At 35.5% G+C, this 13990-nt stretch overlaps 3 protein-coding genes across 3 annotated transcripts; 2 read left to right on the top strand and 1 right to left on the bottom strand.

Moving 5' to 3' along the window:
- Positions 1-39: 39 nt before the first annotated feature.
- On the top strand, positions 40-3388 carry asgrl1 (asialoglycoprotein receptor-like 1). Its single transcript, XM_051423155.1, has 9 exons — positions 40-55; positions 299-368; positions 825-905; positions 976-1059; positions 1136-1222; positions 1304-1354; positions 1746-1885; positions 2895-3010; positions 3091-3388. The coding sequence occupies exons 3-9, from the start codon at positions 827-829 to the stop codon at positions 3242-3244; spliced, it is 711 nt and encodes a 236-aa protein (XP_051279115.1). The 5' UTR covers positions 40-55; positions 299-368; positions 825-826; the 3' UTR covers positions 3245-3388.
- A 1724-nt stretch (positions 3389-5112) lies between these two features.
- On the top strand, positions 5113-7214 carry pla2g1b (phospholipase A2, group IB (pancreas)). The gene is made up of 4 exons (XM_051423157.1): positions 5113-5211; positions 5318-5474; positions 5555-5682; positions 6875-7214. The coding sequence occupies exons 1-4, from the start codon at positions 5172-5174 to the stop codon at positions 6997-6999; spliced, it is 450 nt and encodes a 149-aa protein (XP_051279117.1). The 5' UTR covers positions 5113-5171; the 3' UTR covers positions 7000-7214.
- Positions 7081-13969, bottom strand: prkab1b (protein kinase, AMP-activated, beta 1 non-catalytic subunit, b). The gene is made up of 8 exons (XM_051423154.1): positions 13820-13969; positions 12623-12744; positions 10474-10646; positions 10294-10387; positions 10091-10205; positions 8770-8903; positions 8603-8671; positions 7081-7741 (listed from the first exon to the last, which is right to left on the bottom strand). The coding sequence occupies exons 2-8, from the start codon at positions 12740-12742 to the stop codon at positions 7664-7666; spliced, it is 783 nt and encodes a 260-aa protein (XP_051279114.1). The 5' UTR covers positions 12743-12744; positions 13820-13969; the 3' UTR covers positions 7081-7663.
- Positions 13970-13990: the final 21 nt, after the last annotated feature.

Genomic DNA, 13990 nt, shown 5'->3' with positions numbered 1-13990 from the left:
TCCCTCTCTTCTTTATTTAGTTCTTCTGGACCCTCCTGGACTCCCTCACCCGCCCGTAAACCTCCTGTTCCTGTGATTCATGTAATAAATCAGTGGTCTGCGTTTGGGTCCTCTTACCTTTACCTGCTTGTGACCACCTCAAACTTACAATAAAAAAGGACATTAACTTGTGTAATGTGTGTGCTGTAATTCTCTCTCTGATTCTGGGACAGCAGATAAAGATGAATAATAACAGAATAATTGTAGAAAACATTTAAAAACACTTTTTGTGATTGATATTCAGCATTTCTCTTTAAAGGGGAGGACTCGGTGTGATCTCACGGTCAGAGTCCAACCGGAGATATTCAGAGATATTCTGGTTGATGAAGGTAAGTGATAAAAGCTCTCGTTGTTGGTCGACTGCATTTGTTCTTTAAATGCTTTTATAATATTTTTAAACATTAATATAAAAGTGCTTTAATTACTCCACAAGAACAAACAGAACCATAAAGTAAACAGTGAATAATGTCGATGTAAACGGTTCTTTTATATCATAATTCAGATTTAAAGTAAACGCTGCTTCTTATCTTTGTTAATGTTAGTGTGATTTATATGTAATGACAGAAATCCCTTTTATTTATTGATCTGTTAATAGTTAACATATCTGGGTTAAAAACAAACAAAGGGAGATTTAGTTGACCCTATTTGCCATCGCACAGAAAGACTATGGACTGATTATGTTTGTTGAGCTGTTCTTTTTTCTGAGTTGCAAATTACATTAATATAGGAGGAAATATTTGTTTTAAAAAATACTTTTTCTAAAAGAATCTGAGCTCTTTTTCCAGTTATGGAGTCTCAGTATCAGCAGTTCGGGTCGCCTGATAACATCTCGGCCCGAGGAGAGCAAAGAATGGCTCCACAAACAGGTAAAAAAAAACATTTAATCTGATTTTGATCCATTAATTTCCTCCTTATAATAAAATGTTTTTATCGTAGGTTGGAAGAGGATGTTGGTTTACGTCCTGTATGGAGTCCTGGTGCTGCTGCTGTTAATCCTGCTGATGGTCACTGGGATTAAATGTACGCTCATTCACTCATTAATTCACTATATTCACATTGCTTCAACTCATCACGTAACAACTGTCGTATCTCAAAGTCTCCCAGTTGAACAAGGAAGTGACTGATGTCAAACTTCTGCTCGAGAGAATCGGCAACGGAGGATCGGCGTCGGCGCACAGTTCAGGTCGGGAACAGGTCGGGGTGTAAAGATGAAGCCGTAGCAGTTGACGTCCTTTATAAGACTTTTATGTTTTTTAAACTCAAGGTGCTCGACCTGACGTGAAAGTCCTCGTAAAGCCGCTTGTCCCCGTTCAAGGTAAACACCGGATACCTTAAAGGTTCGATATCTGACTCAATAGTGACACCGGTGGCCGTTAGGGTGAACTGCAAGTTAGCGTCCTGGGCGTCGGCCAAAAGTGACAAAAACTAGACTGAACGCTGGAAAATAAACAACAATTATATTCAGAATAATGTTACAATATGTCTGCAGTGATCCTGTATTTTATTTGGACCATTGGACTCCATTTATAAACTAATGTTAGCTACTGTTGCGGAGAGAGAAGGCACTAAAAAGTGATTAATAAATAAAAAATAACACGTAAAACACTTCAGAATCTCACATATGGAACCTTTAAAATCAATAAAATCAGAATCAGTGGTTTTACTCAATCAGACTCTTTAGACTTTCTTAATCTCCGTCCCTTCAGGAACGTGTCGGGAAGGATGGTCGTCTTTCCAGAGGAGCTGCTACCTGCTGTCCAACGACCTCTTCACCTGGAGCAAAGCGGAGGAGCAGTGCCGAACACACGGAGGACACCTGCTGGTTCTGAACACCGTGGAGGAGCTGGTGAGGCTCCGGTGTTTGACTGAGACATTTATTTATTTAAATATTGGGACATTTATTGGCTATAAGCTAATTTTCAATGTGATTAAACACAAACTCAACAATAAATATAATAAAAACAGGATAATAATTTATTAACATTACACATCAAAACAGGAAGCACAGGATCATTCTTCACTACATTATTATACATTACTTTATATATATTATATATATTACAATTATAAATTATAAATTATACATTTCATATATTAAATATAGTAAATGTATGTCCTAATTAATTAAAATATATATTAAATATTTTAATATATGTAAAAAATATATGTAATTTATATATTATATATAAATTACATATATATTATATATAATATATATATTTAATTTATATATAATTTATTTACAAAGTTAAAATAAACAAATAATTTAAATTAAATTTAAATTAAAATAGTAATATTATGATATATACATACATGTACATAAAAAATATATACATTATTATATTACATATTATATATATATAATATTAATATGTATTATATATTATATGTATAGTTATAAATTAAACATTTTGTATATTAAATATATTAAATGTAATAATAAATAATGTAAATAAATAAATATACAAAATAAATTTAAATATTAATATTAAATAAAAACAGGTAACAGAAAGGAAATAATATTTTGATTAAATTTTTAATTTTCATTTGAATGACCATAAAATATCCTTGAATCCTTTTAATCTGTGACGTACAAATCCATCAAATAAGCTTGTAAATTCTTTCTTATATGAATTTTATGGGTTAGACATATAAATAAGAAATAAAAACCAACAACAAGCCCAACATAACTGTATTAATTAATAATAATGTCCATTTTCAGCTGTGATCTTCACCTTTTGTTGCCATTGTTTTATGTTTCGGGGCTGCAACCGTAAGATTGTAACACTCTTTTTTTAGCTTTGGGTCAAATACAGATGAGTTTAAGATCAATAAAGACTTGTTTGTGTTTCTAGGACTACATTTCCCAGATAGTTATAATCAGATACAGCTACTGGATTGGACTCGTGGAGCGAGAACACGAGGGCCACTGGACCTGGGTGGATGGAACCAACTACAACTCAACGCCAACGTGAGCGAAGCTTAAAAGAAATCTTTGTTTTTATAAGTTATGTATTTATATTTATATGCTAACGGCTGCTGCCTCTGTAGTTTCTGGGACGTCGGTCAACCTGACAACTGGGACTATGTAGAGAGCGGCGAGGACTGCGGGCAGCTTCACGGCTCCGAGCAACGCAAACGCAAACTGTGGAACGACGCCGACTGTAACCTGGTGCACCGGTACATCTGTGAAAGCAGAGCGTGACGAACAGCGACACCACAGACCTGAGATTATGTTTTTATTATTAATTCATTATAACGTCCTAGAAAAGGGCTGAAAGTTGCACGTATTGTACAGAAAGTGTTTGAGGCTTTTATTGGACAATAAAACAACAACTGTGAATATAAAGACGCTTGTTCTCCTTTATTTATTTTGAATAAAGACACGCTTTCTTTATAACGTAGTGGTCGGGACCCTCCACTAGGGGGCGCCAAAGCTACATGAGGGGTTGTGAGGCCTTCTTGATTTTAAGAAAACTTAAAAAAAACATGCAATAGGCCGATATTTGTATTTTGTAAAAATGTAAATCATCAAATCAATCTTTGACATAACCAAGACCATCACCACCAAAGCCCCACTCCCCTACTATTTATTATATGGAAAATAATTAAGTTTTTGCTTTTTTTGTAATAAATAATGAAATAATTCAAATAATTAAAAAATTTAAAGGGTTAAAATCCAGAAAATTATTTAATGTTTTGTAGTTTTGAGCAAGTTTGAAGTTCTTTAAGAGATTTATGAAACAAAGCAGAAGAATATATTGATGTATGAGGATTTAATAGCAGTTTTTTTGTGTGTGTACATATTTGCCACGAAGATGTCCAGAGGGTAGTAAATATGAGGAGGGCACAGGGGTTAAGGGAAACTCTGTTATATATTATATTATATTACATATAATTCATATTGTCCAGGATTATATAGATTATTTCCAGGATATTTGGTCATTTTAATAACTTTCCAGGTGTTTTCTATGACTGGAAATCTACTCTCTAAATGTCCAGGTTTTCCAGGACTCGTGGGAACTCTGATACTCGCTGCAGTACATATAGTTCTTTTACGTAACCCGGCCCCGCGAGGTGCAGAGGAGAGCGGTGGGAAGTCTGCATGTTTACACAGCTGTGAGTTAGCTGAAAGTTATTTTAAATGCAACTCAAAGAAGGAAAATGCAAACTCAGGAGAGAACAGAAGATAAGAGATTATTATTATTTAACAGGGAAATTAAAGATGAAAGAAATTATGTACTGTATGTAAACTACTGACTGACCTCTGAACTTCACTCTGAACTATTAAAGATAAACAGGACACATCAGTACACACACACACACACACACACACAAACTGATTAAACTGATTAAATTGTTTATTAAGTCAAATAACAAAAGTATTTATTGTAATTTGGGTAAATTAAAGTTAATTTGTACTAATTCCATTCAGTTATTTGAAGTTTCTCCAAATGTATTTAAAATGTGCGAACAGAATTTATCTGAATAAAGTCACTTAAATACATCTTATTTATATACATGTTACGTTTAATTTAATTTACTCAGTTTTCTTCCATTAAAGCAAATTATTACAAAATAATTGTTAAAACAGCTAAAAGTGGCCAATTAATGTAAAATCTTTACACTTTAAAGGATCATTTAGGATTCTTTGGATGTATATTTGGGTTTATGATGATTAATAAACATGAAATATTAACTATAATTAAACAATCCTGAACTTTACAGCATTATAATGCTAATATTTAATTAATTATACAAAGTCAACTTAAAGAAAATGAGTTAATGGAACAAACTGGAATTAAAACACTGAACACATTTAAGTTCACTCAAAACAACTGAGTTTCTTTCAGTTTTGAGTTAATTAATGTGACTTTCTTTATTAAGAAGCTTCTGTTGTTTTAATAACTGTTTTTAAAAGGAACCATACATTTAACTCCTCTACAGACTGATTATATGTTTTTACTCCACATTCTCACAACTGAAGGTGTTAAAAACACGTTTGAGGTAAATGAAACTCCTCCAAATATAGAAACTTATGTCATTTTCAGTCTCCGCCCTCCAGGTTTCTGTCCTATCTCGTCCTTTATAAGAGCCGGACGCACTGAAATCCTGGTTTTCTGACCGCAGTCATGAACGTGTCGGCTCCTCTGCTGCTGCTGCTGCTCTCTGGTGAGACAAACAACCCTTAAAATACCCTTAAAATACCCTTAAAATAACCCTTTAATGTTATATTTAGGATTATATGTTGGTGATGTGTTTGTGTTTGTGTCTGTAGCCTGTGCGGCCGGCGGCGCGCTGCTGCCCAGAGCCTTATGGCAGTTTGGGAAGATGATCCCGTGCCCTCAGCCCGGCACTAACCCCTTGAAGTACAACGATTACGGCTGCTGGTGCGGCTTCGGGGGGACGGGGACCCCTGTGGACGAAGTGGACATGTAGGGAGCAGACATTTAGTTTTTTTAAAATCATTTTATCAAATGTTTTCTCTAACGTGAAACTGTTCTCTGTTTTTCAGGTGCTGCAAGGTTCACGATGATTGCTACAAGGCGAGCAGAAAGGCTCCCGGGTGCACCGCCCTCGTCGACCTTCCTTACGTCCTCGTTTATGATTTCAGCTGCTCGAATCAGGAAGTCACCTGTTCAGGTAAGACTGAGCCTGTAATGCCTCTCTGATCTAAACAAAGTGAGGTAAGTTGGACTTTGAGTTAATTTAAAAGGTTTTATTGAGTAGAATGAAATCACTAAACATGAATCCAACATTAAGTTAATTAATAAAACTGATATTAACTTTAAACATTAAGTTTTATAATGTCTACATCTCAAACACATTTACTTTATTATCGATAATAACATTTGTTTAACTCTCTCACAGTTTCACACATTGAACTTGCAGTATCTGTCTAAATAAGTGTATTAAGTTACATAACACTATATATTATATTTATATATATTTATAATATATTAATAATTTTTAGAATAAAACAAATAAAATCAACTAGCACCGTTTATTTAAAGTGTATTAAACCTACATGATGTACAGATGCTGTGATACACTTATTATTTAAACTGACTTTAAAGCTCTTGAATGAGGATTATTTATTTTAATTTAAAAAAACGTTACGCGTCGGAGAGCTAACCTTACGCTACGAGTATGTATGCTACAAAATATGAAATACTCTAAAACATTCTTTATTTACCGTAAAACTTCCAATAAAAGCAGGGTCTCTTTTAAAAACCTGGTGTAGATACATGTATTGACAAATAAACTCAGGTCTCCAATAGAGGCCTGGTCTGGATTTTATAGAAATTATCTCGATGTATAAAACCTCTTAAAACCCACCGGGTCGTTTTAATCTCCTACACAAATATAAATGTTTAAATTTCTGTCAATATGCACATAATGAACATCGTTAGATCAGTTATAGATTCTCCACAATTCAATCGTTCAATATATGTTACGAAAACTATCGACAACAAAGTAAAACGTTAATTCATTCTGACTTACCGGTAACACGGTAAACAAGAGAGACGGAAAAAAACCTCTGAAGCATCATAATCATCATGTTAGTTGTCAAATTTGCTGAACAAAACTCAAGAGAAGCAGAAGTTAGAGTTTAGTTTAGTTTTGTGCTTCAGGAATTACAGGCATGTCCCAAATAAAGGCCTGTCCCAAATAAAGGCCTGTCCCCAATAAAGGCAGGGGGAGTTCGGTGATTTAAGCAAATAAGTTATTAGTTTTCGTATTGTTTTACAGATGTATTATTCCTACGACTCTTTACACGCTCATGTTTTGTTGTTATTGATCGGCTGTGTGTTTACTTCCTGTGTCTCCGCAGCCTCCAACAATAAATGTCAGGCCGCCGTGTGCGAGTGCGACCGAGTGGCGGCTCACTGCTTCGCTCAGACCACGTACAACCCGGATAACAAGAACCTGGACCCCAAAGTCCGCTGCGTCAACTGAGATACACAATGTGCACAACCCACACACACACACACACACACACACACACACACACACACACACACACACAGAAGAATGATGCAAATTTCTTTAAAATTTAATTCCTTTATAATAAAGAAAACTTGATTATTAATAAACAGGTTTGATTTTGTAAAAAAAACAAAAAAAAAGGAATATTTGAAATAAAATGTGAGAAACTTCTCGTTGAACTTCAACCTGCGTCCTCGTGTCTGTTAGCATTAGCCTCTGTTAGCATTAGCTTCAGTCTGTTAGCATTAGCCTCCGTTAGCATTGCGGTTTAGTGTTTAAACCTGACAGATGTAAAATATCAATCGCTGATCAAACAACATGATCAATGCCCAGCTGTGCCTCGACTACACAATAAAAGGCCTTTTATTTTGAAAAATGGGAGCAAAAACAAAAGCTTCAGTTTAAACTCAACCGTTATAAAGGTCAAAGGTTAACGAGGAGTTATCAACTAAAAGTCTGACGACGAATCAGGTTAAAGTATAAAAACAAACAGAAAGTTTAACATTTACAAAATTAAAAGTTACAGGAGGGTAAAAAACAGATTTTTAGGTCCAGTTTTAACAATTAAAGCAGCAAACTGATGATTATTATTATTATTATTGTTATTTCAGAATAAGAGTCGTGGCTCCGGTGGTTATATTGGCTTGTAGAGGAGAGTGGTCACATACTTCTTTTTGTATCGGTGAGTTGCGCTGAGAACCATCACGCCGTCCTGAAAGACAAGAAATAAAGTTTATTCTCCGTTTCCTACATTTAAAAATCATTAAAAGTATTGAGATTATTGGCAATAAAAGATATTAGATAATGATAAATACCAGAGAATAATGAGGGAAAGTCACTGAATGTTGCATGTTAGAGTCAAGATAAAGACACTTTAGTTTATGATGACGTCACTGAGGACAAAATGACGCCAGAGAGACTCGGAAACTAAAAGTACGACCTATTTCCGTTTTTTATATATTTATATATAAATAAAAATAAAAAACAACCCATACTCAGTTTTTTGTTCCCCTATTTATAAACAGTACTCAGGAAATGAGACGTTTCTTGAGTACTGTTTATAAATTAATGTATTTTTATTTATAGATACATTTAATTATTATTCATTATTTTTAATTAAGCTTTTATTTAGAAATTTTATTTATTTTTTTAATTTACAAATAAATGTATTTTTATGTATAATGCAATTTATTTCTTATTTGTTTCTATGAATTTTTTTATTTTTATGCATGTATTAATTTTTAATAATTTTTTTTTAAAGTATATATTTCTTTAAAATTTTAAATAAATTCATTTTTTAAATTTACAAATAAATGTCATTTTTTAATTTATAAATAAATAAAATGTTTTTATTTATAAATAAATTTGTTATTTTTTCATTTATAAATAAATTTATTATTTTTTATTTAGAAAAATATTTTTCTTTTGTTAATAAATAGCACAAAAAAAAAGCCAAACCCTCCAAACGACCCATTTTCTGTTCTTTCGTTTTGAAAACTAGAAATTATATTACAATAAGAAAATATGACACATTTTAAATTTTTGGGACAACAACATAACACACATCCGTTACCTTGATGGAGAGGGCGTACAGGTGATTGAGCATCACATGGTTGGGCTCTGGAAGCAGCGTCGGGTCGCACTGATGAAGATTCAGAGTCAGGATCAGTTTTATTAACTCACTCACACACACACACACACACACACACACACACACACACACACACACACTGTACTTACAGACACACCGGTGTCCTTGTTGAGCAGCACCTGCAGCAGGTGAGGAGGTAAATAAGGAGGATGTTTGATCTTGTCCTCTGGTTTGATGACGTATGCGTCCTGTAGGTACGGACCGGGGGGGGAACTGGACAAGTCTGGAGAGGAACCGACACAGGAGGCGGTTTTAATAAAGTCTCATATTAAAGTTAATTAATATAAAAGCTACAGAGTCACATGGTGTCTCTCTCCCTCTGCCTGTGTTGTATCGCAGCCTCTCTGTGGTTTGTTTCCATAGCCGGTCTGCTCCGACTGAAACTGCTGTTTTTATCATCTACGTCGGTGAATTAAGGATTTATTTCCACCAAACCAGAGTTGGTGATTGTTGGAAACACTAACAGAGACGCTTTTAATCAGTTTTATTCTGTTTCTGTCCACTTTGAATGAAGTTCTGATGATCTGAAGGTAAAATGAGTGTTTTTGTCTCTGGAGTCTGGTGGAGAGTGATAGTGATATTACGGCTGTTTGTGGTTAAACTAAAGGTCTATCTCTGTAGGGATCCTTTCCATAATGCTGTCAGACACTGACAATAACAACCTGAGTCTGTCAGTGGAACAAACAACAACTACTGTTAGTGGAACAAACAACAACTACTGTTAGTGGAACAAACAACAACTACTGTTAGAGGAACAAACAACAACTACTGTTAGAGGAACAAACAACAACTACTGTTAGTGGAACAAACAACGACTACTGTTAGTGGAACAAACAACGACTACTGTTAGTGGAACAAACAACAACTACTGTTAGTGGAACAAACAACAACTACTGTTAGTGGAACAAACAACAACTACTGTTAGTGGAACAAACAACAACAACAACAACTGTTAGTGGAACAAACAACAACAACTGTTAGTGGAACAAACAACAACTACTGTTAGTGGAACAAACAACAACAACTACTGTTAGTGGAACAAACAACAACTACTGTTAGTGGAACAAACAACAACTACTGTTAGTGGAACAAACAACAACTACTGTTAGTGGAACAAACAACGACTACTGTTAGTGGAACAAACAACAACTACTGTTAGTGGAACAAACAACAACTACTGTTAGTGGAACAAACAACAACAACTACTGTTAGTGGAACAAACAACAACTACTGTTAGTGGAACAAACAACAACAACAACTGTTAGTGGAACAAACAACAACAACTACTGTTAGTGGAACAAACAACAACAACGACTGTGGAGTTTGTGACAACCTTTAACTTTACTGTGTTTTGTTCTAAAACCTTTTAACGCTGATTAAAAAACAACATCTGGGGTTGAATCCAGGTACCTGAGAGGTCAGCAGAATCCTCCGAGTCGATCCTGAGGGCATCAAACACCTCGAAGTCAGTTCTCTTCACCTGGATGACGTTATTGATCGTTCCCGTCTTTGACGTCATCACGGCCTGGGACACAGAGCGTAAACAGATATATAGAAACTCTCCTGAGAGAGTAAAGTACGATCATTGATTATCTCTAAACGCTGTCACTCACCCCAGCAGGATCCAAAGTCCACAAACCGTCCACACAGAACTTGTACTGGTGCTCCCCCTCCGGCAGGTCCACTATGGCCACAAAGTTCTTCTGACTGGTGTTGAGAGACAGACGTTATTAGTGATGGTTAACGGTTACCGGGCTCCTGGTGCTGCTTTCTAACCATCCTGCACTGAGTACCTTCTGTTGAGCGGGATCTTGGTGGCCCAGTTGTTAAAGGACCCGGACACGAAGACCTCTTTGGCGGCGCCGGGCCACCTGAACACTGTGGGTCTGGCGGCCTGCGTTGGACTCTTGCTGTCGCTCTCCAGGTCCTGCTGCCAGGCCAGAAACTCCTGTATTTCCTGCGGAGCCTGGAGATTAATATTATAATATTAATAATATTAATGTTGTTAATGAGAGAAACACCGACAGGATGAACTGGATGGGAGCGGACGAGAGTTTATAGGACATTTCTATTTATTTTTTATAAATAAAAGGTTTATGGTGAGTCGGATTAATAAATAAATCAGATAAATTAATTTAACTGTTGAAACTGATTACATTGAAAGTCAAACTAACTTAATATTGTAAGAATCAGGTAGTTTTAGTAATTTTAACTGACAATGACTTAATTTTGTAATTTTTATTTATACTGTGAAAACAGTAAAAAGTATTTAATCATGAATGCTTCCATAACTAAGTTAATTTCACTTAAAATTAATAGTTAAAGCTGCTTAATCAAGAATCTTTTTTAACTTAAAGTTGATCAATTTAGTTTATGTTACTTTAAATGTTTGATATATTCAGTATTTTATGATTAAACGTGATTGAATTAGAATCATCTATGAAACACATCCTGTATATCTGCTGTAATAAAATTCTCTGAGATTCATAACATTAAAATTAAATGTTATTTTGATTATTATTTTATTTTTGATTATAGATTCAACATAATTTTAAACTCCTCATCAGAGTTCCTTATCACACTTTTTAATTATTATTATTTATTTATTATTTATTATTATTAATTAATGTGTAAAAACGTGCAGAAAACTAATGAGATTTTATATGTTATATTATATATAATAATAATAATAATAATATTATTATATTATATGATGTTATATTATATCATGTTATGTTATATTATATTATTATGTTATATTATATTATATTATATTATATTATGTTATATTATATTATGTTATGTTATATTATATTATGTAATATTATATTATATTATGTTATATTATATTATGTTATATTATATTATATTATATTATATTATATCATATCATATCATGTAATATTATGTTATGTTATATTATGCTATATTATATTATATTATATTATATTATGTTATGTTATATTATATTATATTATGTTATGTTATATTACAGTGCAGAATATGGGATTTGTAAGTGATCTGGTTTCACAGGAACATTACAGATAGGTGAGGTATAGAGCTGTTTTTGTGGCTAATTTATTTATTTATTATTATTTATTAATCTGAGTTGATCCGATTGGCTGCAGCTGCACCATACTGAGCCTTTCATTGACCTCTGACCCCTTCAAGGGTCAATGTAGGCGTTCCCAGCAGGACAGAAACAGCACAGACATGTGTGCCATTTTAGCACTCTATAGTGTATTTGAGCCTGTTTTGTACATGGTTAAGAACTGAACTAGAAAACTTTAACATTATAACAACAATCTAAGTCAGTCTACCTGCACTGTAAAAACCTTTTTAAAACTAACAGCAACAGTTTACACAAATCTTATTACTTTTAAACTTAAATTCAAATTAATTCAGTTTTATATATTTGGATGTAAAAATAGTGACTGACTCACTCCAAGTTACTTATATTGAGTAAATACACTTTTTTTGAAATTTTTCAATATATATATATTAAATTAAGTTAATTTAATCAGTAATTTACAAATATAATTTAATTTAGATGTAAATTTAGCAGAAATAATAATTTTCAATTCAAACTAAAATAAAAGGTTATGATGATGTTTTATGATATTTACTGAGAATAAACACGATACAAAAATACTGTCATATATAAATATTAATATATAAACACATTAAAGACTTCATTGTTTACGGCTGACAGGATTTATGGGTCCAGATATATTTATTATTTTCTGACATTTGACTGTAAATTCAGCAGGTTTCTGTTTTTAGGCTCCGCTCTGATATTCGAGTCGTCTAACTGGACCCAGAAGTCTCTAAAAACTCAGAACCGGGACATTTATTTCATTAAGTATCTGATTCTGGAAACACAGACGATCACCTGATGTAGTTATATTATTATAAACGCTGTGACGGTCCCGGTCTTCGTACCTTTGGGTCGTCTCCCCGGAAGAGGTCTGTGTCCTCTGTGCTGTCCATCAGGATGTTGGGTCGGGCCTCCTTCCGGTCCCCCTGACCCCCACTGGACCGGTCACTGTTGCTGTTCCCCATCCCTGTGGCATCAAACACACACAGAGACGCCTTTCAGAACACAAATCCAGTCCACTTATTTCCTTATTTACATATTTCCTGCAGTCGGGGGGGATTAGTTCATAAACGCTGGCGTCAGATTTTAATTTACAGGAAGATAAAATAACTGGATTTTGGTATAAAAACAAAAAGAAATTGAGTTTTTATCAAATGTTTTTGGTATAAATTGTTAAATAGAGGAACAATATAACTGAGGATTTGATCTTAAAGAGTTAAAATTATTTAAAATCATGATTATTGATTATTGATTATTTATTATTGTTGGAGTGAAACAAAACATGTTTTCTTACATTTGGAGAACAAGAGCAGAACCTTGAACTCACCACCAAGAGCCCCACACTGGTCCCTGGAACCTGAACTCACCACCAGGAGCCCCACACTGGTCCACGGAACCTGAACTCACCACCAAGAGCCCCACACTGGTCCCTAGACCCTGAACTCACCACCAGAAGCCCCACACTGGTCCCTGGACCCTGAACTCACCACCAGGAGCCCCACACTGGAACCTGAACTCACCACCAGGAGCCCCACACTGGTCCCTGGACCCTGAACTCACCACCAGGAGCCCCACACTGGTCCCTGGACCCTGAACTGACCACCAGAAGTCCCACACTGGTCCCTGGAACCTGAACTCAACACCAGGAGACCCACACTGGTCCCTGGATCCTGAACTGACCACCAGGGGCCCTACACTGGTCCCTGGACCCTGAACTGACCACTAGGGGCCCTACACTGGTCCCTGGACCCTGAACTGACCACTAGGAGCCCCACACTGGAACCTGAACTCACCACCAGGAGCCCCACACTGGACCCTGAACTCACCACCAGGAGCCCCACACTGGTCCCTGGACCCTGAACTGACCACCAGGAGACCCACACTGGAACCTGAACTCACCACCAGGAGCCCCACACTGGAACCTGAACTCACCACCAGGGGCCCCACACTGGTCCCTGGACCCTGAACTGACCACCAGGGGCCCTGTTGTCCCCTAACTTGTGGCCGTTCCTCCACAACCATGTTCCTCTTTATAAACCCACCTGAGGTCTGTGAGCTGCAGTCTGATCACCCGGAGCTCTCGGTCCTGGTCTTCATCTGTTTGAGGCTTTCTGGGAGTAAAACCTGCCTCGATCCTCGCTGTTGTTTCCGCGTCTGAACCCGGAGAAGTTCCCGTGCTGTCGGACCGGAACCGCGACCATGAGGCGGAGCAG

This window comes from Dicentrarchus labrax, unplaced genomic scaffold, assembly GCF_905237075.1.
Source record: "Dicentrarchus labrax unplaced genomic scaffold, dlabrax2021, whole genome shotgun sequence".
In the NCBI taxonomy this organism is placed as follows: Eukaryota; Metazoa; Chordata; class Actinopteri; family Moronidae; genus Dicentrarchus; species Dicentrarchus labrax.
Note: the sequence above shows the minus strand (reverse complement) of the source record. Positions and strands in the feature narration are given on the sequence as shown.

What these genes read in the sequence shown, in the direction of transcription:
- asgrl1 (XM_051423155.1), top strand. Translation starts at nt 827, where the DNA reads ATGGAGTCTCAGTATCAGCAGTTCGGGTCGCCTGATAACATCTCGGCC. An exon ending in GCCGCTTGTCCCCGTTCAAG is followed by an intron (nt 1,355 to 1,745) that starts GTAAACACCGGA and finishes CCGTCCCTTCAG; the next exon opens with GAACGTGTCGGGAAGGATGG. An exon ending in TGAACACCGTGGAGGAGCTG is followed by an intron (nt 1,886 to 2,894) that starts GTGAGGCTCCGG and finishes TTGTGTTTCTAG; the next exon opens with GACTACATTTCCCAGATAGT.
- pla2g1b (XM_051423157.1), top strand. Translation starts at nt 5,172, where the DNA reads ATGAACGTGTCGGCTCCTCTGCTGCTGCTGCTGCTCTCTG. An exon ending in GCTGCTGCTGCTGCTCTCTG is followed by an intron (nt 5,212 to 5,317) that starts GTGAGACAAACA and finishes TTGTGTCTGTAG; the next exon opens with CCTGTGCGGCCGGCGGCGCG. An exon ending in CCTGTGGACGAAGTGGACAT is followed by an intron (nt 5,475 to 5,554) that starts GTAGGGAGCAGA and finishes TCTGTTTTTCAG; the next exon opens with GTGCTGCAAGGTTCACGATG.
- prkab1b (XM_051423154.1), bottom strand. Translation starts at nt 12,742, where the DNA reads ATGGGGAACAGCAACAGTGACCGGTCCAGTGGGGGTCAGGGGGACCGG. An exon ending in GGATTCTGCTGACCTCTCAG is followed by an intron (nt 8,904 to 10,090) that starts GTACCTGGATTC and finishes GTTCCTCTCCAG; the next exon opens with ACTTGTCCAGTTCCCCCCCC. An exon ending in TGTACGCCCTCTCCATCAAG is followed by an intron (nt 7,742 to 8,602) that starts GTAACGGATGTG and finishes CTTGTCTTTCAG; the next exon opens with GACGGCGTGATGGTTCTCAG.